Consider the following 25946-nt stretch of genomic DNA (forward strand, 5'->3'; position numbering starts at 1 on the left):
GACTAAAACTGGATAAGAAAAAAACCTTAATAAAGTATACACGATCGTTGTTGAATGTTAAATTTATTTCAATCCAGGAAAAAGAAAATTAAATGCTTATGAAATGAATGAAATGTGTATGGTGAAAGTTACTGGTAAATAATGATACAGACAAAAGAGCTTTTATAATTAAAGATACAGTCTTTAGAAACATAAACGAAAGAAGTCAATGTAATTTTTTTTTATGTAATTGTATTGCAGACTCAGATTACCACATCACGTTAAGTACAATGACAATGCTGTAGTCAAAAGTACTAATCAAGCTGTACGCCATTAGCTCCGGGCAAGTCGCTTAAGGCCAAAAACCTGTTCAGCTTGAACTCAAAGTCAATCGGGCGTTCACTGGGAGGCCTGTAGTTCCCCTTCATTACAGTGCTCAGGTAGGGGATGAGCATGCAGTTCTCTTCAAATGAGGCCAGCTTCTTTTTGTACATCTGGCGAATGGAGTCTGTACTCCTGTGGTTGAAAGCTATAACAATGTAAAATTGGAATTATTACTTAAGTAGGAAAAAACACATGAACAAGTTCAGTGCTGGAAGCATATAACAAGTCTTAAAAGGTGAATGAGATACATTGTACATAGTAAACTTTGATAGGAAAACATTTCAGAATGAGGTAAAGCAGCACATAAAATCTTTACTTTAAACTTAAAGTAAAGAGCGATCGTGGCTCAAGAGTTGAGAGTTCGCCTTGTAATCGGAAGGTTGCCGGTTCGAGCCCCAGCTCCGACAGTCTCGGTCGTTGTGTCCCTGGCCATCACCAGTATGTGAATGTGTGTGTGAATGGGTGGATGACTGGATGTGTAAAGCACTTTGGGGTCTTTAGAGACCAGTAAAGCGCTATACAAATACAGACCATTTACCATTTTAATCATCCTAATATTTCTCATAATATATTAAATAAAGGTTTAAATATAACATTCCTACCTTTCAAATACAAGGCCACATAACTGAGAGCTGATCTCTTTAAACTGAGATAAGGATGCTTTGGTTTGAGACACCCGGCAGCTGTCATTGCCTTGATCACTGCTTCTGCCACACCCTAAAAAATACAATGTGGTTGATGGATGTACTTTTAAAAATCTCAGCAGACAGGACGATACTGCAATATTTTCCATGTGATACAGAGTTTCTGACCTGCTCCAGGTAGCCCAGCGTTGGAAGGGAGGTGAGATGTACAGGTTCAGAAAGGGGAGGAACTTTAATGGGCAGCTTTTGGGCCCAGTAGGTTTCAGGAGTCCTTAAATAAATAATTTCACATTTCAGTGAATAGACCAAAGGTTTACACACCACCCACTTTCTTTATAAGTGTAGCTCAAAGTAGTTTGTAAAAAAGTGAAGTGAAAAAAGAAAACATTAAAAAAAGGCACACGTTTTTCAAATATACAAAGAAATAACACCTCATGAACTTGTCCCGTTTCTCCTTGGTCTCAAAAATATAAATTCGTTCTCTGTACTCCACAGCATATTCCATCTTTCCTCGAACCAGAGCTTCGTACCTAAGAACAAATAAGACTTCCATGTGAAAAAAATGTCACAGAAGACATATTCAATATTTCTGACATACTGTGATGGAATAAAGTATTTAGATTTTAAATGCTACAAAAAAGAGAAGATCCTTAGGATCTTATGTATGTCTATCTGACACCACAAAGTCAGAATCACAAAGAAATATGTTTGCCAACTTTCTTTCTTTCTTTCTTTCTTTCTTTCTTTCTTTCTTTCTTTCTTTCTTTCTTTTTTTTTTTTTTTTTTTTTTTTAGCAATTTGAAGCATATTTCTCAGTGACACAGTGGATAATGTACCTCTGCTTTCCATCCAGGTAAGTAACAGGACAGTAGCCCTTCATCTCAACTTGCTGTGGAAACCTGTTCTTCACGTGTATCTCAGTCAGCTTCCTTGGCAGGAGGTGGGGTTTTGGGAGGGTGTGCGGGCAGCCAGGTGTGACAAATTGATCAGGAGTAGACAGGAACATCTGTGATTGAGAGAGCAAGATAACAAGTTCCAGTTCCAGTTTTTAGGTTTGAATGCCTTCCCATACTCATTTGGGCATTTACCTATGAATCTTGCAATTAATTTATGGGGGAACTTCCAAGAAACTGACCTCTAAATGGTTTTCATCACACATCTTGAAATAATGTCCCCTGTACTCAGCCGCATGAGTCAATGCTGCAGTTTCTGAGATGTCCACCAGGTGGTAATGTAGGGCCATGCAGACAGGGCAGTACTGGCCAAACTCTCCAAGTCGGCAGTCAAACTCCTTGGGTGTGATGCACAGCTTGTTGATGCAGGCTGCTTGCCCTGGTTAAATCATCATGCGTGGAGTTAAGAGGTTCAACATTTAGGCGCATGTAAAACATTTAGCCCATGAGTTTGACAGCATCTTGAGGGGATTTCTGGTGAAATAAACCAGCTTAAACTCTTCTTGAACTTACCCTTCTGTATCCTGTCCAGGTAAGTTTGAATATATTTCATGCTGGTGCTGACCTCTTTTATCATTCTGTCCCAGATCCACCATTTGCTCTTGAGGCCATTGAGAAGCAAGCAGTTTTGATATTGTTGTTGGAAGTGATGCCTCACATGCACCACCTCCTTCTTGTAGCAGGAATTACGAATGTGTAGGATCTCAGAGCTATCGTGCGTCAAGTGAGGCCTAAAGTGTAAGAACAAAGGAAACACAAGAAGATTATAATTTTTGCAATTATAATCAGCTGTCAGACCTAAAATCTGTCATTATATTTATAAGTTCTGTGTTCTCTGACTTGTTGGGCTTCATCTTGTCTGCAAGACCTCTCTTCAGCACCTCCACTATGTCCAGCTCTAGCTCAACTACTATCATGGGGATGATGCTCTGAGACCCCATCAGTTCTGCCTGCTTAAGGGTCATTGGAAACCCATCAAGCACATATCTGAAATACCAGAAATATCATAGTATATTAGATACACACTAAACCAACAAAAAATAGAGTAAATTATACAGTCTTGACTTAAAAAAACAAAATCCATGCCAAAGATTAAGTTCGGATCGCACCTAGCATTGAGTTTTGCTAAGTATTAACACATACATGTGATAAACCCTTTGTCTTACCCTTGCATGCTACAGACTGAGTTCATCAGTGCCACCTCCAGACACTGAATGGCCAGTTCATCAGGCACAACAAGGCCCTGTAAGAGATACTCTTTCATCTGAATAGCCAGATCGGTGTTCCCCTGAGTGTCAAGCACCATACGCATAACGCTACCAATGGACAGCTGAGCCAAGCCATATTTCTGAGAAAAAATTTGTGCCACTGAGGAAGCAGAAATACAAAAAGTAAAATAAAAGAAATGAACATAGTAAAAAATGTAATAAAGTTCATTTTTAACTATCTTGTATCTTACCGGTGGTCTTTCCAGATTTTGGAGGTCCAGTCACTGCTATTTTAATAGGAAGTGACGTGGTGGGCTTGGGCTGCCGCAGGTACTTTAAGGGGTTGAGCATAAATGTGTTACAGTTCTCCTTAGATGCAAAGAAGTAGATATACTGATGGAACAGCAGGAGGTATGTTGTGTTGAAAGGCCACTTCAGAGGCTGGATCAGGTCTCTTTCTTTGTGTAGCTACAGGTTGGAAATGGATGAAAAAAATGTTAAAGTATACTTTATGAAGGACATTTTACATATTTGTTTTTTCTGTCAACATTTCAGCTTAAAACAAAGGAGTAATTATATTAAAATATTTCTTGGAACTATTGGAAGCACAGCTGACGTTCCTAAACCCTGCCTACCTTGATGGGGTCCAGGAAGCCAAAGGCACTGAAGAACTTAAAAGAGGAGAGCAGCAGTTTGCATGCCAGGCTGTAGGGGATGGGGTGGCATTTTTGGAAGAGTGACTCCCTGTTGGTCAACAAGGGTTTGATTTTCTTGAGCAGCTGACACTGAACAATGCGTAGTTTGCGAGACGCATTGATGACCATTCTGGGTATATTGTGTTCACCTAGGAGTTCCTAACAATAGAACAACATATAGCACCATATATAAGATCCAACTAGTTTTATTGTAAAATACAAATATTTTAAAGTAAAGTCTTGTTGTGAATATGAAATACAAGTAGAATTGATCAGGGCTCATTTTTGTTTTGTGTATATGTACCATCACAGAACTAAGGTTGGTCTCTTGTGTCACAAAACGCTCTTTTATTCCTATCTCCAGCCTGTTGGTAGCTAGTTCCTCAGTCTCCTCATTCTCGATGTCTTCCTCATCCTCTTCTGCAGGAAATTCCTCCTCCAGCAGGGCCTCAATCATCTCCTCTATGTCTGCAGTTTCATGCTCTTCATCATCTTTTGTGCCATCTTGAAAACTGAGCTGTTTTGTTTGCAAATACAGAAAGAAAGAAGACGTTTGAATCAAATGCAGATGTGATAATTCGGGTTACCTCTTTTGCTTACCTCTTTTTTAGTTGCCTTTAAATCTTGCTCTGCCATGAGTTCAGCTTTTCTCTTGGAAATATCCTCCTCCTGAATTACAAAATTACCATGAATGTTTCAGATCCAAGAAATGAATTTATCCTAATTTGTCAAGACAGACAGCAAGACTAATGTTTCCTGGCAGAAAAATAACAGTTACTAAAACTGGGACCTAAGTATCACTTATTTTTTTACCCGTTTTTTTTTACGCAGGTCATGAAGGAGTTTCAGCTGTGCTTCACGTTTGTTTCGACGCTCACGCCAAATCTCCAGGTACTGTGGCAACAGACGACTCTGGACATCCTCAACATCCACTTCCATCATTACCACAACGTCAGGGAAAAACTTTTGCTCAAACATGTACTGCACCTCATTCAGATCAATAGGAAAGCCCTCCAAAATAAAACCTGTAGACCTAGAACATAGATGATCTTAAGTTAAAGAACAATATCTCTTGTAAGGTGACCAAAACTCTCAAAGAGACCTTGATGGGAAGTTACCGATCTAAAGTTCATTATGTATAAAGCTACTCCAGCAAATTTACATTTAGAAAAAGCTAAAAACTAGATGTTTACCCTAAGCTAGCTTTTTTTTTTTTAAAACGCGATTTGCTCTGAAAAAGACAGCAAATAGGCAGAAAACAAGAAGAGGCAGGAAACATCCAGTTTTGTAATAGCTACTTGTATGGTTCATGTTTCCAGTATGGTGCAATAGTCATGTCCAGAATCTTTGGATTGAGAGGATCTCCATCAGATAGGTAGGCTTTGATGGCCATTTCATCCTCAGTCAGTTCTTCTTGCTAAAGTTACAGAAAAGCACATACACAGAAATTCAAAACCTGAAATGAAATATCATAACAAACTGTGCTAGAATGAAACTGTGTTGAAGCTGACCTCCGTCTCATTCATGTTATCATAGGGATCCTCTGACTCCTTCTCGTCCTCCGCCCTGGCTTCCATTATTTTGGCATCCAAGTCTTCAGAATCATCTTGTAAGAGCACTAACTCATCAGCATCAGGTATCCGCATCTTTGTCTTGGCCATTATGAGCATTTGGAGCTGCTCTCTGAACTGGATATGGAAGAGTCCAAGCTGCTGTGCAAGCCACTTCCCATTAGTCGTCTTGCCTGAGCCTCCGCTGCCGAGCAAAAAGATCCGCAGAGCAGGAGGCTTGGATGGAAAAACATGACAAAGAGCCAGTGAGGACACTTTTGTTCAGAACTACAGCATATGACTTTCTCTTTTCATGTTAAGGTTATACCTTGAGAGGCTCAGTGTGTGCAACAAATTGATCAGGATTTTGAAGAAATGATTCCCTGGCTTCTAAGCTGGAGAAGTAGTAGGTCTTCTCACGATACTTAGCTGCAATTTCATCGGTACAGGGTCGCAGGACATTATGGTCTTTTAAGACAACAGGGCAGAAATGCTGGGTGTCACCTAAGAATCTGTTGGTCGTGGTGTCTCCCTGCATTCATTAAGACGATAAGATAGACATACTTCAATGGATTGCTTGCCTTACTAATATTTGTCAAGAAAGCAGTAAGTTCTTTGTTCTCTTTCTACAATTTTAAATAGCACTGTAAACATATGGATATTAAAGCTGAAAGACTCCTTAGTTTACTGACTTCATTTCTTTCCCCTAGGGAATAATCATCATCACTGCCTTCCTCTGTTCTCTCCAGCTGAGCTAAGGCCTCTATATCTTCTGCGTCTTTTTCCATGTCCTCCTCTGATAACTCCCAGGACACATACTGAAAGGGTTCTGAAGATCACACATGAGAGCTAAAGATTAGATTGGAACTTTTTAGCAGAATATCACATGATATATCACTCGTTAGTTCACCATTTATTTATTCCAATCCATTACCAGTAAAATAACATAATATTTGTCTCAGTATTTTTTTGTGTGTGTCTGGCGCAAATTTGTTTCTAAGACAACAGTGATTTGGTCTGCATAGCTTTACACTCACTGTCCATCTGCTGGATCATCTCTTGAAGCAGGTTCTCTGGGCTTTTCCTGCCAATCTCCAGGGTACAGTGGGTTACCGTTAAACCAGACTGCATTTTCTCCCATTCACCCACAAACTGTCGTAACTGCAGTTTATACTCGTTCATCTCGGGGCTATCTGCATAGCCCAACTCTGAATCATCATGTACTACCACTGCTGCTTGGACCACACAAAGAGAGTGTGAACGAGAGAGAGTTAGAGAAAGAATGCTAATGATACTTCAGTGGTGCTCACAAACAGTACAAATACAACATATAAATTAGTTAGCACATTCAAAAATGTATCTGTGATTTTGATTGAAAATTGGAGTTTTTATTGGGCAGCATAGCCATTTCAGCGCATGTCCAAATTCAGAGAGTCATGAGAGTCAAACCCCAGGAAATCCTGACAATGACTGACTGACCTGAATATGCACCTTATACTAGTTTCTCTCTTTAGTCAATTTGCATTTTTGATCTGAGAAAAACAAACCAAACAAAACAAAACAGCATGTTCTTGTTGTAACTTTACCTTCTTTTTGTACTGCATTTGGATTTGCAGAGCTGGTGGTGTTCAATTCCTTAGGATCTTCTGAAAATAAAAGAGAATGTAATAAAAATTATACTGATTGAATGGTATATGTTCAAGGGTAGTATATAAAAAAACCCCAAAACCAGCACCATGAGCTTCTCCCATAACTGTCTTCATATTTGATTGCCCCTCTGATTCTTGCTCCTCTTGGTTTCTAAAATGGAGAGAATTAAGGCACAAAAACAAAAGTTGCAACAAAAATCTAACTCAGAAACATACAAAGAAAAAAAATTCACAACATCATTTCATGTGCACTTACGAGAGCTCTATCGCCTGAGACTGTTCATCCTCTAACTTCTTTACAGTGTTCTTTACACTTTCTTTATTCATCTCATAAAGTCTTCTCAAAACTGCTCAATGAAAAAATGTATTAATGGAAATGTAAAAAGCACCAAAGTGTATGCGTAAACACTGAAGGGCATTTCAAACCAAATTGTTGCAAATTATAAATGCAAATTTATATGTTTAATCTTTTCTATTTGTGCCTCATACCCTGGTGTCCATCGCTGTCTGTGAGACAGAAGAAGACCTCTGGCAGAAGTCCAGCTTGCTGTAAGGCATCCATCTGGGAAAGGTTCTTGGGAAAGTTGTCAAGCACCCACCCAGTCTTGCCCTCCACCTCTTCAATCTATAACATCAAACTTTTTATCACGTAAGTTAAATTTACTTTATGCATGTGACTGTCTAAGTGTCGTGTCCCTGTATGCGTGATTTAGTGTTGGGTGTTGTGCGATGTAAGTCAATGATTTTATACAAATAAAAAAAATCTAACAATGCCAAACAAAGTTGCAGAAAAATCCTGTTGTGTGTCATTAATCATTCAAATATATGAACGTGTATGCATGCTAACTGCTTAAGACTGGGAAGTCGGTGTAAATCTCCCACCTGGGTTTAAATCTTTAACGTACCTCTTTTATACGCTTCTCTAGTATCTCAGCATACAAGCCAAAATAAGTAGTACTCGATTGCTTTGCTTGCTGCACAGCACTGAGTACCATGGCTTGCACCAGTGGATGATCCTCTGTCACTTAAAAACAACAGAACAAATAAGATCCTCTTTCATACAAATATACTGTTGTTCAGTATGCTTCAAAATGTTAGAACAACATAACACAACAACAACCAGAATATTGTTTAATTATGTCCTGATATGTTAAACCATGAAACTGAAAGAGGGTGCACTTTCCTTTTCACATATCTATGATACATATGGTTTATAAGAAAGTATTTTCACATCTTACCTTCACATTAATTCTGTGTATGACATTATCAGTCACTTGTTCAGCAATAGGTACAAATATTGCTTTATATCATACAGTTTGTTGGAGGACTATTACATACATATATATAGAAGCTACACTCTTAATAGTATATAGTGCTCAGACAAGTTATTATGCCATGGTACATGGCATTACTGTTATTGCAAAAACATATTATTGTCAGTCACAGTTTATCAAATGTAATTCTACATGTGATTATAGAAAAAAAAATACCAACAAAGTTCAGCTTACCTGAATTTTGTCCATCTTCCTTCATCTTCATTTTGATTTTGTCTATAGCAGCCTGTGTTGTCTCCTCTTTAATTTTATTAATCCTCTCCTCTTTAGCCTTGACCAAAACTGGCTGCAACAGTTCCTCCATGTCAATTACTGCTGTGTTATAGTGCTGAGCTAGAAGTTTACATAAGGTGGTCTTCCCTGCAAGGGAAGGCCCAATGATTGAAACTTTGCAGGGTAACCTCGGCATTGGAGGTAACAGGTAAGGGCGAGGGTTTGTGACAAATTTATGGTGTGCCTCCGCTGACGAAAGGATGTACAGTTTGTCCTGGAATCTGTACAATGAATGAGAGTTGTTTAACATTTTCACATAGCTACTCAATAGAATCCTCATCTGGAAACAGTTTTTAAAAGACTGCTCACCCCACACTAAATTGTGGCTTGCCAGGAATGACCTTGCCCTCTTTCAAAGCAACAGGGCAAGTTCTGCCCCAGCGGCTCCTTCTCCACCTAAAGCCAGGGACCATAATCCTGTAAGAGGACATAATTCTCAGTAGGTCCTCCTGAAAAAGATATGGTTTCAATATTAAAGCAAGTCCAGTCTTAATTCTTAGGATCAGGATTATTGGGATGGTTGTAGTACACATGTTATTCAAAATACAAGTATTTTGTACATGTTCCCATTCACTGATTGTGTTTTGAAATAAAATGTGAAGACTTCCAGACCGTGCTAACGTCCTCTGGCATTTCCTCATCCTCAGTCTGGTGGAGGAGGACTGGAACGGGGACGCGATTTATAGCCAAAGTTTCGAGACGCGACATAACAGACTAGAAGTACAAAATGTCAAAAAACACACCTTACAGAGACAACACTTCTGGAAAACACCAATACTATTTGTTGAAGTTTTTTTTAGTCTTTACCAAGTGCCACTCTTCTGTTGAATTATTTCCATCCAACTCCAAAAGGTAGAGAGGGTTGTGGTTTGCCATGTAGTCCTGAAAAAATATCAATTAATATACTTTTCATTCTGTGTTTTTCTTTTGTAATTTATTCTTTTAATAACAATAAATATTAATACAGTATATAGTTTGTCTGTAGTTAAATTTCAAAAGCCCTTAAGTACTGCCTTTTGAGTCAAAAAAATCTGGGATGTTCACTGCCTTATGATATAAACATACTGGTTAAGCAAAAACAGCATCTCCCAAGTAAATTCAAATACAAGGTTTAAAGGAATTATGAATTTTTATTCAAGATTTTTTTAAATAACACAACAAACTACATTTTTGGTGTGTCAGTAGTGGGTGACTTTGATGACAGGTCTAGGTCTGGGCAACTCACCTCCAGTGGTCTAAGCATGTTATCCTTGTACATGTTAATTCGAACAAAAGCATTTTTAGCCAAATACTCTGGTGTCCACACCATTCTGTCATTGGTATCCTTTGAGAGTTCCTCTTCCTAAGGAAAAAAAAATACTAGTATGGAACTCAAAGCTTGGCAGTTTTTTCTTTGCTATGATAACAACTGATCACCTGGGGAATAAAAGGTTAGCTAAAATAAAAACAGCCCCCTAAAAATGCAAAACTGAAATCCAAACATGTACGGAACTAGGAAGGTGCTAAAAATATTAATCGTCTAAGAATTGCTGGATAAAATTCTGATTAGCATTCAACACCCTTAAATCTTACAGTTAAGACTGAAACTAGATCAATAGCTTTATTTCACTAGGCAATAAATACATAGGTAAACATGGCAAAGCTTATAATATTTATGCTCCTACACCAAAACATGAGTACAACTGCTTCTGGGTATTGCTTCTGGTACTTTAGGCTAGTTTGCTCAGCGCTATCATGACAGCAAGGATAGCAAGTCCTATACCTGCAGACTGACGTCATTTTCTCTTATTTACTCAAGAAATGCAGTGGCTCTGTCATTCAAATCTGACCAGCTGGGATTGGGGAGGCAGAGGATTTTAAAGGCAGTGATTTCTGTCAGTTTGTTTTGGTTGATACAATGAAATAAGAGGAAAAGCAGCAAAACAGCAGTTATTGGATTATATTTGTTACAAGCATCAAAACAAAAGGAGGGGGGAGAACTAAAAGAGCTATGATTATGCATATTACATGATCAAGTGACAACACTTATTTTCCCTTAAGTAATACCTGCTCCTCCACATCCTCCACATCCTCTGCATCCTCTGCATCCTGTTCCTTGCTCTTCTTCTCCTTGTTATACACCTCTTCACGCTGCCACTGATCCCTGTTGTAAAACTGCCCTGTCTCTGGGTCCTGCTTCAGACCAGATAGCCTCTGGACAAGGTCCTTGTCTGGACACTGGTGAAAAGTAAAAGTATTTAATTTATAATCAATTCAGTAAAATCCTGACAGATCTTTTTCATAAATGAACTTAAAGAGATATTAGATTAAAAAATTACGACATTAAACTATGCAAAAGAAAAAAAATCAAATGCAATGGACAACTCCAAATAGAGAATGACAGTAACCTTGATGTTAATGATAATATCAGGCGTTAGCTTGAGGTTTTTGATCAGTTCAATCTGCTCATTAATCTTCAGATGCTCTTCTGACATGAACGGCAGGCAGCTCAGTACATAACCTGTATCAAAAACATGTGAATTACAAAACAGTGCAGAGCTTATCATATTGCTTATCGTCTAACCTATCAGTCATCTTATTTTCATCTGCAAAGAACATTTGGTGACTGAAAAGTTTGTTTTGCATGCATAGCCATAATTAAATGACGTCTTATTTATTACCATAGTGCTCCACATCTGGCGAGTTAAGCCTGGCAAGAATCAGCTTCAGCACCACATTCTCTGGTACACTTCTTCCCTCAGATAAGATGTCCAAAAGCTATATTCAACAGAATGCAACTCAGAGTTTCTAATGACTATAAAAGCATAAAGAAAACACATCACAGGAACAAAGGGCTTCCTTTCAAATGATACAGAAAATTTTACTTACCTCCAGGCCCTCTTTTGTTTCATTTTTTATGTGTGTGTTGAGAAGATTGGTATCTGAAAGATGTGAAAACTCATCTACATACACATCTCGAATTGGTAAAAAGATTTTTTTTATGAAAAAGTTTTTTTATATGAAGGCATAAAAGGGTACTCACCATCAATAAGGATACACCTCCAGGACTCTGCAATTTTTTTGGCCAAGGTGGATTTGCCAACACCCTGCCAAGAAGTGGAATATAGAGGAAGTGAAGCATTAGAAAAAAATATTTGCTAGTGTTTGGGTATGCACTTGTTGAGCTTTGGTGGGGACTCTCTGCATGATGTTTGTGATTGTGGAGTGCAGCTTAAGACATGGAAAATTCTATAGTAGTTGTGTCCAGGAATTTTAAGTATAGCCTAAACATTTTACACTTGATGATCTACTAAACGTCATAATGTGTTTTATAACTGCATGGCATTCATGGTCTTTCCTCTTTGTTTATATATACATATCTGATTCACTGACAGATAGTACTGTGCATACTGTCTTTTGGACTTAAACACAACTACAAAGGTATATACGTAACCTAGCTAAATTTCACTTTATATTCACTTATATATATATATATATATATATATATATATATATATATATATATATATATATATATATATATATATATATATATATATAGATTACCGGTCTTCCAACGATGATAAAGCAGGTGGGCTTAGCAAGAAGTCTCTCTCTTTCGGCTTCATCTTCAATTAAGTTGTCTACTAAAGTAGCCATTCAAACTTTGTGAACACAGAAATTATAAAAGTCAAATAATCATTCAAGCAATCAGTTTTATAGCTTGAATGTGTAGTTTACATAATCTGACAAATATGTAAAATATTATTATTATCATATTTTACTTCAATGTTACTTACAGTTACCTTTGCGAGTGTCTGTATTTTCTTTTATCTGCTAATACCCTTTTTAGCGCAGTTGTTCACTAGCGTTACAATAACCTAGCTATCCATATACGGTTACCATGACAACTTGCAAACTAAAGGGCTGGCTGAAGGTTTCTTAATACCTAGTTAATGCTACCTTTAGAGTTTGAGGGTTGAAATAGCGTTTATAAATTAATTAATTGAATTATTTATTTATCATACTCAAGAGCAGTTATAAACGTTTAAAGCCGCTGCAAATTCAAATGCAAAGATAGTAAACCCATGTATCAATCGCATTTTCAGTCCTTCGAGCTTTTTGACTTTGCGAGGCACCGTACGACCCGACAAGCGAAGTCATTCATGACAGTCACCTGACTAAAACAAATTCAACTCCAACATGCTAACGGGATACACTGGGCAGAGTACAGATGCATTTTAACTGTTGTTAAGTGAAGCGTTTACAGTATTTGTTGCGACTGCATGGGGAGATGTATATTGTCATCAATGAAGACCATTTGTGGTTAATCATACAAGCTAAGTGGATGAATGGTGAGTGATGCTAGCTAGGAAGTACTGAGGGAAAAAAGTAAGCTATATACATGAACACATTTGTTAAATATGCTGGCTCGTCATTTTGTGTCTTATAATGTGAAGAAATGAATGTAACAACATTCATTTCTTTTCACTTTCGCTTTGTAGCTCCTCTGTAGCCTCTTCCAGACTGACTGTTGAACAATTCAAGAATAGAAAATGCCTCAATCAGCAGCTATCATCGGTGGGATCCAGCGACTGGTTCTGTACGAGACCAGAGCAGTAAGTCTTTACATGAGCCCTTAATGTCACCATTTCTTCATAAAGTCCAATTCACCTGGGCAGTTTACAACTACACGCGATGACAGTTCTTTAAACTGCGCTGTTTCTCCATTTTGCTAAGCTTCCTTAAGGAGTTTTCAGGAATAGTACATTCAAAACTCTTTAGATGGTGGTTGTCTTTTGTTGTGTCGTGTTGTTGTGCTGTGCACGCCGCTTCAGTAGTGTTGAGGTCCGGTGTTTTTGACGAGGCCAATTTATGACTGATGGTGTTCAGTTGTGTGTGTTTTCTATCTAGGGTCAAGTGAGTGTTTGTGGGATTTTTTTCCCCCTGTTTCTTAAGGATGCGACTTTCAGATATAGTCTTCTGCTGTAGATATTTTTTTAGGTCTGTCAGTTCTTCTTTTGTTCAGTTTCCTCAATTATTTTAAGCCACACTGCACAGCTCTTTAGCAATCATGTTGTTTGTGCAAAAAAGGTATTTTATTCCAGTCAAGCTATCTTATATTTTGCATTTTTTCAAGGTTTGGTTAAAGAAATTGAAATAAATTGTGTGTTTTGTGACAGAATGCAACAGTATTGATGTGCCTAAAGATAAAATTTAAAATGGGCTCTTTACTAAGTTGTCTGTTATATGTAAATAATTCATTCCTTGAGTTAGGTGCTTTTTCTATGCTTGAATGATTCATAGGTCAAGTGGCTTAACAGACAAAAAAAATCTCCAGAAAATAGACTGAAAATGAGTGAAAAAGCAGCTGATGTCTAGAGAAGAACTTTAATTTGTACATTAAAACCTGGAGAACTATTGCTCAAGAAGATTTTTAAAAATTACATGTTTTCATCTGCTTAGAAGGAAAACAAATAAGGGGTGGCTGAAGGCTTTCAGACAAGACCATACTTAAGACATATGTGCTTAATGGGGAAATGCTCAAAGGTTCATAAAATGATATTGCTCAATTTTTGTGCCTAATACATAAATGTCACAAACTTGATATATATTCAGGACAATCACTGTCTTTGAAGTACCATGATAACGACACTGTGGCACAACTGTTCATTTAAGACAGCCAAAACCTATTACCTATTACCTTTTTTTTTTTATTTTTTTAAAGTGCTCTCTAGTCTTTGGTTCAAGAGTTCTATAGTTGATCTGGGAAAATGTTTGGGACACTAGTGTACACGCTACATGTACACTAGATGGCAGCAAAAGCTGCAGGTGACTATATGAAACCTCAGGACCTGACATCCATGAGGTCAGTAAAGAGCATGTGTGTGATAATTATCTGGACATTTAATTGGTGAATTAGATTTTGGCAGTTAAAATTAGTTTTCTTTAGCTTTTTTTTTTTTTTTTTTTTTTTTTTTTTAAATATTAGATGTATGTCCTTGAGAGGTAGAGTGTCTATGCTACTTTCTTTGCTGCGTATTCTAATAGTATCATGTTTTCAATTGTCGCTGCATTTCACCAGCTATGGTCATGCTTGGTTTAAATGTGTGCTTAAGCTGGGTTTCGGTTTGCTGTTCCCATTTGCTACAAATATTTAGACACTAAGGCAAGTAAACATTTGTCTTATTTGATTTATAATTTCTTATTGAACCTCTGCTGAACAGTGCACGTGCAGGCTTTCTGTTACAGACAAAGAGGGTTAAATTAGATACTGGAAAAGGTGGAACAGGGAAAAAAAATGCTCTAATGGTTGCTGAGTGTGCTGATACAGGATGTTCCAATTTAACACTCTTTAGTGGACTGAAAATTTTGGGCCATTTTGCAACCCTGAATGAGAAGAGTAATGACCTAAAAGAAAGAAAGAAAGATGCAAGGAAGACACACATCTTGACAAAAAGAACATTGTAAAAATGTAACTTGTGATGAAATATGTGCTGTGCCTGCATGTGCTCTGCACTGTATGCACTCTTATTTCAATCTGTGTTTTTAAGATATCGCCTTTAGTTGAATACATACTTGAGTGTAATTTCACAAATTTCAGACACACTGATTCTTACTCGGACTGTGGAAATAAAATGTTTTATTATAGGAAAAAAAGAAATTCAAGTTTGACTTCAACAGTGGTGCTGCAATGCAGGAATGTGACTTGTCATTGGATTGATTCTATGTCTATTAAATACATATCTGCTCTTGGTTGAAGTCTGAATTGGTCCCAAGTCAACATCATCCAGGACAAAGCTGCAGTCCACAAAGTTAGAAGACTGTATGCAAGATTCCCTCTATGCATTTATCACCACATGCAGCTGTGAAAGGTTAAGGTTGCAAAGACTCTTCTGATAATAGGCTCCAAATGCATTGCAGCACTCACTTGACTTGTCATTTTATTTTCAGAGGTATTTTTTGGTTGGGAGCAATCATGCACAGACCAAACATCGAGTCCTAAAGATTGACCGCACAGAACCCAAGGACCTCGTTATAATTGACGATAAGGTAAGTGACGACTTTCCACGAGTTAAATTTTAATGTATATTCTTATGTAATACACAAGAAACATGCCTAAGGGGGAAATTGTGCAATCACTCAGCTGATGTGAAGTGTGCTGCTGATGAGAGTTTGGCTGCGTTCACACCCTTTTCTTATTACCAGGATCTATGAGCTGGTTTTTGATTTGTTTGTTTGTGTTGTGGGTAATTATCCTTCTGATGCAATTATTATGAAGCATCCATTAATAATATTCATCACCCAACAGTCTCATTCCAAAAGATATTAAAATGACATCAGAAAACTGTGTGTTTTCAATTTTATTGGCATTGTGTAGCATTGTACTTGGATGCATGGATAATTTAATGAGTTGCTAGAGAGGTTTTAAAGCTAGAAATACTCCCTCGTCTTTTAGTTTTTACATAAGAAGTGAAGACAGTGGAATAAAAGACTTTGATAGAAGTCCTAAATTAATTATTTCCCCACAAGATAACAGAATGAGAATTATTGCAATCTATAGAATCATGCACTTAAAACAAATGCAGTAGCATACAGCACACAGTACATTACTACGTTTCTCTTTGGGGTCTGTGCCAATTGTAAAGCTTATTATGTAAATGAGATGGGGTTTTTTTTGTAGATGAAATGCACGCAAAGCTACTCTTTAGTCATTTAACATTTCAGAACCAATGCAGAAAGCAGCCGATCTATTTTCAGACTAATTGCCTCAATGGCAGTCAATCTAATCCCTTTTGTAGAAATTTTGGGCATTGATTAAACAGGGACTGTTATTCATTTACCTGCTATTGCACAGAAAATAGTCTTAATAGTTCTGACTGAAGCCATTAGTCACCCGCAAGCAGCACATTTAAGTCACTTTTGTCAGAACACAGCTTTATATATTTTAGTGTTGATTTTTAGATGGAAATCAGATAGGATTATGTGGCTAATTAATAAACTAAACTTTATAAACACTTCATCTAATGTGTATTTAATACCGTACATGCGTGCATGTGTGTGTTTCCAGCATGTGTATAACCAGCAAGAGGTAAGGGAGTTGCTGGGCCGCCTGGACCTGGGCAACCGGACTAAGATTAGTCAGAAGGGTTCCTCTGGCCTGTCCAGGACTGTCTCAGCTTTTGGCATTGTGGGTGAGTACATTTCCTCCACTCAATGGCAAAGCAACAGTCATTGCAGTTCAGAATAATGTGAGAATCTACCTCATCTCCAAAGTCTACAGTTGGGTGTGTTGGCCTAGTTTTTCCATTATTACTGCAAAATAAAAGAACACCTGGGAGTCTTTTGCAAACCACTGTAATAGTTCACAGCTTTTTCACGTGTTTTCTGCCATTATGTTTTTTAACATGTGTAACACGTTGTACAAAAAGATCCGGCCCCCAAATGTTATTAATTTGCAATTTTTTCAATAGTGGCTATGTTTAAAAAGATAAAATAGAATTATGCAACACTTGATTGTGTTACCGACCACTACTAACTCTTTAACACCTTTATGAATGTTTAATTGGGTACAAAAATGAAAAACCACAGAAAGAAGGTCCTGAGCTTAATTCCACCATCAGGCCGTGGTCTTTCTGTGTGGAGTTTGCATGTTCTCCCCGTGTTTGCGTGGGTTCTCCCCGGGTACTCTGGCTTCCTCCCACAGTGCAAAAACATGCAGTAGTGGGGATAGGTTAATTGGTCAATCTAAATTGCCCATAGGTGTGAATCTGTGAGTGCGAATGGTTGTCTGTGTCCCTGTGTGTTAGCCCTGCGACAGACTGGCGACCTGTCCAGGGTGTACCCCGCCTCTCGTCCTATGACAGCTGGGATAGGCTCCAGCACCCCCCGCAACCCTGGAAAGGATAAGCGGAAGCGAATGGATGGATGGTTGGATGGATATTTTACTTCAGCTATCTGAGACAGTAAAAGCACATCTGTGTTTTGTACGTTGCCCTAAAGACCTGATTACAATCCTAAACGGACTTTTTTTCCCCTTATAAGCAGTTTTTTATTTTTAATTTTTGTTCCAAATAAACTACCTAGTGAGCTAGCTATCATTTTTCACCTCAAATACCATCATATCATTGTACCCATAATGACAAAGTAAAATAAGTTTGTTTGAAACTCTTGCAATTGGGGAAAAAAATAAAAATAAAACAAAAAGCAAAAATATAGAATGCATATAAATATTCACTCTTTGCCATCACAATCATCATGTTTTCCCTGATCATCTGTCAGATGTTTCTACATTTTGATTGGAGTCCACTTAAATTCAATTAACTGGACATTATTTAGAAAGTCACACACCTGTCTATATAAGGTCCAAATGGCTGACAATGTCAGAGCACAAAACAAGCCACAAGGTCCAAGAAATTGTCTGACATCTGAGTCAAGAGTTTATCGAGGCACAGACCTGGGGAAGTGTACAGAAACATTGCTGCAGCATTGAAGGTCCCAGTGAGCACCGTGCCCTCCATCATTATATATGGAAGAGGTTTGGAGGACTCTTCCTAGAGCTTACTGCCCGGCCAGTCTGAGTGATCAGGGTAAAAGGGCCTTACTCAAAGAGGTCATCAATAACCTGGTGGTCACTCTGACAGAGCTCCTGCATTTCTCTGTGGAGAGAGGAGAACCTTCCAGAAAGACAGTCAGACCAGTCAGATCTGTGTGGTTGAGTGGCTAGACAGAAGCCACTCTTCAGTGAAAGACACATGACAGCCCACCTGGATTTTGCCAAAAGGCACTTGAAGAACTCTCAGACTGTGAGAAACAAAATTATGTAGTCCAATGAAACAAAGATTGAGCGTCATGTCTGGAGGAAACCAGGCACCACTCATCACCTGCCCAATACCATCCCTACAGTTAGCCATGGTGGTGCTGTGGGGGTGTTTTGCTGCAGTCAGGGTGGAGGGAAAGATGAACGAGAGATCTGAAAATGACTGTGCATTGATGCTCAACCTGGACCGTGAGAGGTTCTGCAAAGAAGAATGGGAGAAACAACCCAAACATAAGTGTGCTAAACTTGTAGCATCATATTCAAAAAGACTTGAGGGTATAATTGCTGCCAACTTCAACAAAGTAGTTCTGTGGACATTTCCACAGCAGGTTAGTCGGTCACCCTGACACAGACAGTTGTTTGTCCTCTGCTTGAATAATATAGATACTCCGCCAACCCCCAACCCCAATGACATCTTTGTTCGCAAGCCATCATTTTGCTATTATGTAATAAAAGTATGATGTAGCCATGTAGGGTACAAGGTGTATTCTAAGAGGCCTTTTGCCCGGTAGCTTTCTTATTACAGTACAAAATGAATATGATTAGCGTAAGTATATTTTTATTCGCAGGTTTTGTCAGTCTGACCCATCTCCTCCAGGAAGAAGGACAGTACCGGTATACTCATACAGGAACTCATAAGTGTTATTTAATCTTACACAGGGTTATTGCTTCTCGGTCATCATGCAGAAAAAAATACAAAAACCTTTGATAATGTAGACACACTAGCACACCATTACTTTGAATTTGTCACGTGAATGTTCATGAGTGAAACAGAACTTCTTATTTCAAAGGTTTTACCTGATTAGTTTATGAAACGGAATATTTTTGGTTAACTTCAACTGCAGCGTTTTGCAGATTAAGTACAAGCCACTTCAAAGTATAACTTTAAGAGTCCTTAGTGTGTGTGTGTATATGTGTAGTATGTATGTTGCACTTACCAATTCAACACATTTTTTTTTTCACCCAACTTGGATGTCAGGCCACTTTCTAGTTTGAAGTAACAAATTATTAAAGTTAGCTAATGTTGATTAACTTGTGACAAATTCACTAACTAATCATATAACTAATTACATACCACTACTTAGGCGGCATCATTTGCCATTGTTGGTTATCATTTGTCATTGATCAGTTATTTTAGATTTTAGCTCAGGTTGTGTTTGTCTTCAAGTGAGAAGAAATCTGTTACACTACAAGTGAAGTGGGAAACTGTTCAGTGGGATTCTCAATATACAGTGGCTTGCCCCCTTGAACTTTTCCACATTTTGTCACATTACAGCCACAAACATGAATCACTTTTATTGGAATTCCACCTTGTCTTGGTAGGTTTACAGTTGTGCCATACTCCTTCCATTTCTGAATGATTGCTTGAACAGTGCTCCGTGGGATGTTCAAGGCTTGGGAAATCTTTTTGTAGCCTAAGCCTGCTTTAAATTTCTCAATAACTTTATCCCTGACCTGTCTGGTGTCTAAATCTAATCGAGAATCTGTGGCAAGATCTGAAAACTGCTGTTCACAAACGCTGTCCATCTAATCTGACTGAGCTGGAGCTGTTTTGCAAAGAAGAATGGGCAAGGATTTCAGTCTCTAGATGTGCAAAGCTGGTAGAGACACACCCTAAAAGACTGGCAGCTGTAATTGCAGCAAAAGGTGGTTCTACAAAGTATTGACTCAGGGGGCTGAATAATTACGCACACCCCACATTTCAGTTATTTATTTGTAAAAAAAAAAAATGTTTGGAATCATGTATGATTTTCTTTCCACTTCTCACCTGTACACCACTTTGTGTTGGTCTTTCACGTGGAATTCCAATAAAATTGATTCATGTTTGTGGCTGTAATGTGACAAAATGTGGAAAAGTTCAAGGGGCCCGAATACTTTAGTAAGCCACTGTAAGAACTGTATAAACTGAAAAAAATGAATTGATATCCAATTAAGTTAAATAAAACTAATTAATCAAAATATTTACATAGTGAAATTATGACTTTATGCATCACAATGTCATATACAAATAAATATATATCTTTGACTGCTATCAGTGCTATTGTGCCATATTTTCCTTTATCAGTTTTACTCTTTGTAAATATGTGGAATAAGAGTAGGAATTTGTATAAGATGTTCGATTTTAGCAGGGCAGCAGCCGGTGTTGTTTATACCTGAAAATATTTTTTAGCTTTCCTGTCTTCTCGCCACTGTTCTAGCTACATAAAGCTACTAAAAATATTAAAAATGTATCTTTAAAGCTCCAGGTTAGGTGGAAGATGGTGTCTCTTGTTTTTGAAAAATCCTTCTGAAACCGCAGGAGACATTATACAACTGTTCTTGAGGGCTGAGTAGCACTCTTGGCCGTGTGTCTGTATTGTGATCCTCAATTCATCCATTAACAAATTAGTTCTAGTAATAGTTTTATAATGAAGGGGAGGTATATTTCTAGCAGACACACTTACATAAACTGTGTTTATCTAAGTAAGATATTATTAAAAACATACAGACATTGTCTGCATTATTTTCTAAATGTCACAGATGGAAAAATAGCTTGTATGATGCTGAAAGCAAATCATTGACTGTGTTTGCATGATGTTTTCTGGGTCAAAATTTCAAAGCATAAATGGAGCAAATTACATGGTTAATATTGTCAAATATGACACACATACATTCACTATCCACCTCCGCAAGTGGAGCTATTCACTTGTTTGTCCTGTCAAAACTGTAGCAGATTTGCTGGCAACAATAAAGTTGACCTACAAATCAACTTGTTTTGAGCCACACTACATGTTGCTGGAAAGGAAATTCCATTTGATGAGATTGTTGTAAAAGATTTAAAACTTGTCTTCTTTTTGCCAGGATTTGTGCGTTTCCTAGAGGGGTACTACATCGTGTTGATCACGAAGCGCAGAAAGATGGCTGATATTGGGGGCCACTCCATCTACAAAATTGAAGACACCACTATGATCTACATTCCCAATGACTCAGTCAGAGTTACACACCCCGATGAAGCAAGGTATTGTGTTACTCTGTCTCCCATTTATTACCTTGAGGCCACTCTATTTAAGTACATTACTGTATGATTTTATTAATTTTGAGTATGGAAATTTTCAGAAATAATAAAATATCTTGAAATGCATTTGTAGCAAACAACAACAACAACAACAACAACAACAAAACGCTTACTCTCTTCTGCTCACACCCACAATTGTAGTCTGGCCAAAAATAGTGTTGTCATACAGAATGTGCCAAAATAGGAAAAAAACAACAAAAAACCCCACAAAACAAAACACAAAGGCTGACTCATCCACTACCAGTGGACAAGGACTGAAGCTTTTCTAATAGTGGCTTGAAAAAAAAACCCCCATGATTTCACACATGTACACAATTTTAGTGTGAAAACATTATTTGACCACTTGACTGAGGAAAAGGTGTATCAGGTATTTATAAACCACCCAAAATCCCCAAATTGTATAAAACAGTGGAAAGTCTGACAAAAGAGGAAGAATCTCTCAAAGCTGAAGAAATATTGATGAGTGCATTGTTATATAGTATAATAATAGCATTCCCATTATTATATATACTATATATATCATATGCTAGTATGGTCACCACTTGCCAAGTTGTAACTATTTGTTCGCTTTGATTCATTAGTTTAACTTTCTAGTGCAGCAATGCAAGTCTTGTTGCTTAGTAGCCATCTTGAAATACACCCAAACATTTATTTGGTTGTTATTTTGAGGCTCTGTCCAAGTTAACCACTGTTTTTGCTATTGCTGTGCATTTCGGTTCAGGAGTACCTGAATGCAGTAGATGAAATGATAGCTGTTACACTGGATGTGCAAATTAAAAATGTTTTTAAAAATAGATTTCTTCTGACAGGTATCTCAGGATCTTTCAGAATGTGGACCTTTCCAGCAACTTCTACTTCAGGTAAGACAGTTTGTTATTCCAAACTCTCACTATTAGAAGGATACAGTAACTTGTATATGCACAAATTACGTCAGATTATAAATGCTGTTATCAAGGGGGCTTTCAGCACACTCCCTCTAGGCTTATTTAGTACAAGTGCCCTTTGAATTTTACAATATCGCATCACACCAGACTAAACACGTGTACCGATGCCCTGCTCAGCTTGAAGGCTAGGAACAACTAAAAAGCATTTCTTGACCTTGTGGCCTTGGTTGGGAAAGGAACTCTGGCTATGGCCTGGAGATTTAATTTGATAATATGAATCATTTTCTAACAGTTTTTGCAGTATTAAAGATGATAAGAGGGGAAAAAACCCTTTCCAGTGAGGAAAATTATCTCAGAGGTTTGAAATGAGTGATTTGCTAATCACTCATCTGATTATATAGTATTTTAAAACACCAACATAACTGCTGAAAGATATGTAAAACATTGTGTTTATGTTATAAATTTGCATTGCATTATGGTTTTACTAATATGTGGGGAAAAAAGAATTTCTGTGAGTGTATAACGTATTGCTTGGTGTAATAATGGTGTTCAGCACAGGTTGTACTTGATTCATATGACTTTGCTTTTATGCTCTTTAGTTACAGCTATGACCTGAGCCACTCACTGCAGTACAACCTGACTTTGCTGCAGAGACCTTATGAACAATGGTCTTCAGCAGCTTCCTCTACTGAGGAAGAGGTACACACACAGAGCAAGCAGGACAGCTTTGACATCTTTGAAGATGAGGGTTTGCCTACAAAAGGTGAGAGGAGTTTATCTATATTCCTTTCATTTCTTTTCTTCATTGTATTGGCTGGGGAGGAGCTCATTGGGAGACACAAAACTATGATTTCAATCTGGAGAGGGAATACATGTTGTACCTGAATTATATACAGTTGGGTCCATAATTTGTTATTTATTTATTCAAAAAATGCTGTGGTAGTGTACAGAGGTAAAACCACAAAATATATGGAATTTGCATATATGATTGCTAGTGAAACAGCATTACTATTATTTATTGGTAGTGTGTGACTGCTGATAGAAGTGGGAGAATAAATTGTGAATTGTACAGGGTTTTACTCTCTGCTCAGATTCAGACACATGCTGCAAAACTGATCAGACTGCACATGGTTAATGATCAAAAAAGTATATTGCTGAGAGTTTCTCAAGCCAAAGAAATAGGATATTCTTCAATGGACAAATCAGTCAGCTGATCTTAACCCAAGAGAATATACTTTCCAGTTATTGAATACAAGTCCAAATGCAGTGAGACACAGCAACTTAAGGTGGCTACATTAAAACCTAACATACCATTAAAGTCACAGATACTCTATTTGGGAAATACTTTTATATTCTTTGACACAGGATTCGTGCCATTTATGACATATTTTGTAGTATACCAGTAGATAAAATTAATCAGTTATATAACTATCACTAAATATGATCTTTATGGTCTGATGAGCGTGACTGATACCAGTCCAGAAAAATGCTTCAGTCTTCTTTTTTTTTCTCTCTACAGTGGTTTATGGCCTTTACAACGAGCCTTACTACAAATATGTGTGGAACGGGAAGCTCCTGGAGCGAGTCAAGGACATAGTGCATCATGACTGGCTTATGTATATAATCCATGGATTTTGTGGCCAGTCCAGTATCCTTTGAGCATCAGCTGTTTATAGAATTATTTAGTGTTTCCTTTTTAATTGCCATGACACACTTGCTATGCTTTTTATGGAAACCATAAAAGAATATCCTCAAGGTTAGTACCTTTAGTGCAGCGGTCCCCAACCCCCGGGCCATAGACCCGTACCGGTCCGTGAGTCATTTGGTACCGGGCCGTGACAGTTGAGGCTCGGGTGTGAAATTTATGGTTTTCAGGGTTTTTATTGTTAACTAGGTTTCCCTGGGTTTTTTCCCGTGTTGTAGTTGTGTGTCTTATTTTGAAAGGAATATTTTTGCGTTATATTACCATTACCATAGTAACCAGAGAGCATTAAGGGGCAGAGAGGAGGATGTTACTCAATGTTGTTGGCACATTTCAAGAGGACGCTGCTAATAAAGTTACACAATTACACCGTAAATTTGCGCTTATTATTGTATTTACAAAATACCACCGTTTTTGTCTTGGTTGTATCATTTTATTTTGTTGTATTTATCCGTGACACTTTAAAGGTCGGTCCGTGAAAATATTGTCTGACATTGAACTGGTCCGTGGTGCAAAAAAGGTTGGGGACTGCAGCTCTAGTGCATTCTTTTAAGTACTAAAGTTGGTGCCATGTTGAGACTTTGTTGGGATGCATCTGTCAGCACTGATCATTTTAACCAACCACATAGATGCAGCTGCATGCCAGGGAGTCTGTGTCTTTGTTTTTTGTTTTTTTTCCCTTTTTGTCACAGCAAAAAGAACAGGGAACTGCTGTTATTTTTATTTATTTTTAACGGTAAAGGATTGCTTATTTGAAAATTAAGTGAATAACTGATTACTCCATGTGTGAAACTACACCCAACACCACAGAAGACTCTCACATTGTTATCCTTTGTCGATACTTCTCATCTCTCATTCGCAGCACCACTTGTTGAACTGTGCTCAGCCCCCACCAGATCACGTGGATCACACTGTGTGATTCATCACAGAACTGCACAAGCAATTATTTGGTTTTTAGGGATTTAACAAAGCAAATATCAGAGCGTATCAGGTATGCATACACGGGCACTTTCAGAAGTGCTCGGGCTGTTATCTGCAGGGAGAAACAACACTGTGCATATTAAACAGATGAGTTACACGTGCTTCTTTCTGGAGACGTGCCTGTGTTTTGTATGAATTATGAATACTTTTCTTTTTTTTGGTTTGTTTATGAGCTTCAGTCCTTTAGTATCATTTTCTTTTAAGTTTTGAGTACACACCAGCAAATTTTCTCTCCATGAATAAATTCTCCTGGATTTCTTTTTATTCATTTATTTTTTGTGTTATTGATGCATGGGTAACTGCTGCAGAGGGACTTTGCACTTGATTACCTCTGATTTATGGGAGTAAAAGTCAGCCTCAGGTTCAGTTTTCAAGTTTTAGTCATTCACCATTGTGTCTCGTTAAGCAATCTTTCCTTATTTTTGTTCAGCCAATATTAATAACGTTAATGGATGTTCAATATACAAATACTTTCAAACCAGATTTATCTTGTTTTTTGTCTTTAGCCACGTTCTGTGAGTCTTCTGCAGATAAACACAGAAGTGCAATAACTTAATATGCAATCAGGCCTGTTGCTGTTGTCTCCCTCTTTAGGCAGCCTGCTGCCGCTGTGGCAGTGTGTGGGTGTTTTGAGTTTATCAAATTCCTGGAAATTGTTTGGCATTCAGTCCTCTTTTCTGAGTGGATGAAAGGGCCACTGGGTGCAACAAGAAGAGACTCACCAGATAGGAAATATGCAAAACCTTTTAGCAGATGGGAAGACACAGAAATGCACTAAAAAAGATGTGGAATGGTTCAATCACGAGCTATAAGTAAGGTTTCTTATTGGTTTCTTAATATTGGTAGAGGTGGGATG

General features: G+C 37.8%; 2 protein-coding genes across 7 annotated transcripts in view; one reads left to right on the plus strand and one right to left on the minus strand.

Annotated features, from left to right (window-relative positions):
- Positions 1 to 77: 77 nt before the first annotated feature.
- Positions 78 to 12553, minus strand: ak9 (adenylate kinase 9). 4 transcript variants are annotated; one of them, XM_080881795.1, is made up of 36 exons: positions 12455 to 12553; positions 12216 to 12313; positions 11692 to 11755; positions 11538 to 11611; positions 11330 to 11426; positions 11057 to 11169; positions 10716 to 10886; positions 9895 to 10011; positions 9477 to 9551; positions 9282 to 9383; positions 8979 to 9118; positions 8571 to 8890; positions 7968 to 8086; positions 7552 to 7687; positions 7319 to 7409; positions 7149 to 7213; positions 7000 to 7059; positions 6451 to 6645; positions 6106 to 6242; positions 5742 to 5945; positions 5375 to 5650; positions 5162 to 5280; positions 4677 to 4896; positions 4464 to 4532; positions 4168 to 4380; positions 3804 to 4022; positions 3420 to 3636; positions 3127 to 3328; positions 2801 to 2947; positions 2474 to 2691; positions 2143 to 2339; positions 1844 to 2013; positions 1439 to 1537; positions 1176 to 1278; positions 966 to 1080; positions 78 to 508 (listed from the first exon to the last, which is right to left on the minus strand). In XM_080881795.1, the coding sequence occupies exons 2-36, from the start codon at positions 12306 to 12308 to the stop codon at positions 294 to 296; spliced, it is 5172 nt and encodes a 1723-aa protein (XP_080737921.1). In that variant the 5' UTR covers positions 12309 to 12313; positions 12455 to 12553; the 3' UTR covers positions 78 to 293. The 4 variants fall into 4 exon arrangements, with proteins under 4 accessions (XP_080737921.1, XP_080737922.1, XP_080737920.1 ...); XM_080881796.1 differs by having other exon boundaries at positions 11538 to 11590; positions 12449 to 12549; XM_080881794.1 differs by having other exon boundaries at positions 12449 to 12549.
- A 254-nt stretch (positions 12554 to 12807) lies between these two features.
- Positions 12808 to 25946, plus strand: part of fig4a (FIG4 phosphoinositide 5-phosphatase a) — a 57490-nt gene continuing 44351 nt past the window's right edge. For 2 of the 3 annotated variants that reach the window (XM_080883112.1, XM_080883113.1), the window contains exons 1-8: positions 12808 to 13003; positions 13154 to 13267; positions 15603 to 15701; positions 16720 to 16843; positions 21310 to 21466; positions 22333 to 22383; positions 23007 to 23170; positions 23927 to 24055. In XM_080883112.1, the coding sequence (XP_080739238.1) occupies positions 13205 to 13267; positions 15603 to 15701; positions 16720 to 16843; positions 21310 to 21466; positions 22333 to 22383; positions 23007 to 23170; positions 23927 to 24055 (787 nt within the window). In that variant the 5' untranslated portion in view covers positions 12808 to 13003; positions 13154 to 13204. Of the gene's footprint in view, positions 13004 to 13152; positions 13268 to 14376; positions 14518 to 15602; positions 15702 to 16719; positions 16844 to 21309; positions 21467 to 22332; positions 22384 to 23006; positions 23171 to 23926; positions 24056 to 25946 lie in introns of those variants that run through there. The other variant, XM_080883114.1, reaches the window with a different exon arrangement.

This window comes from Rhamphochromis sp. 'chilingali', assembly GCF_963969265.1.
Source record: "Rhamphochromis sp. 'chilingali' genome assembly, chromosome: 5".
In the NCBI taxonomy this organism is placed as follows: domain Eukaryota; kingdom Metazoa; phylum Chordata; class Actinopteri; order Cichliformes; family Cichlidae; genus Rhamphochromis; species Rhamphochromis sp. 'chilingali'.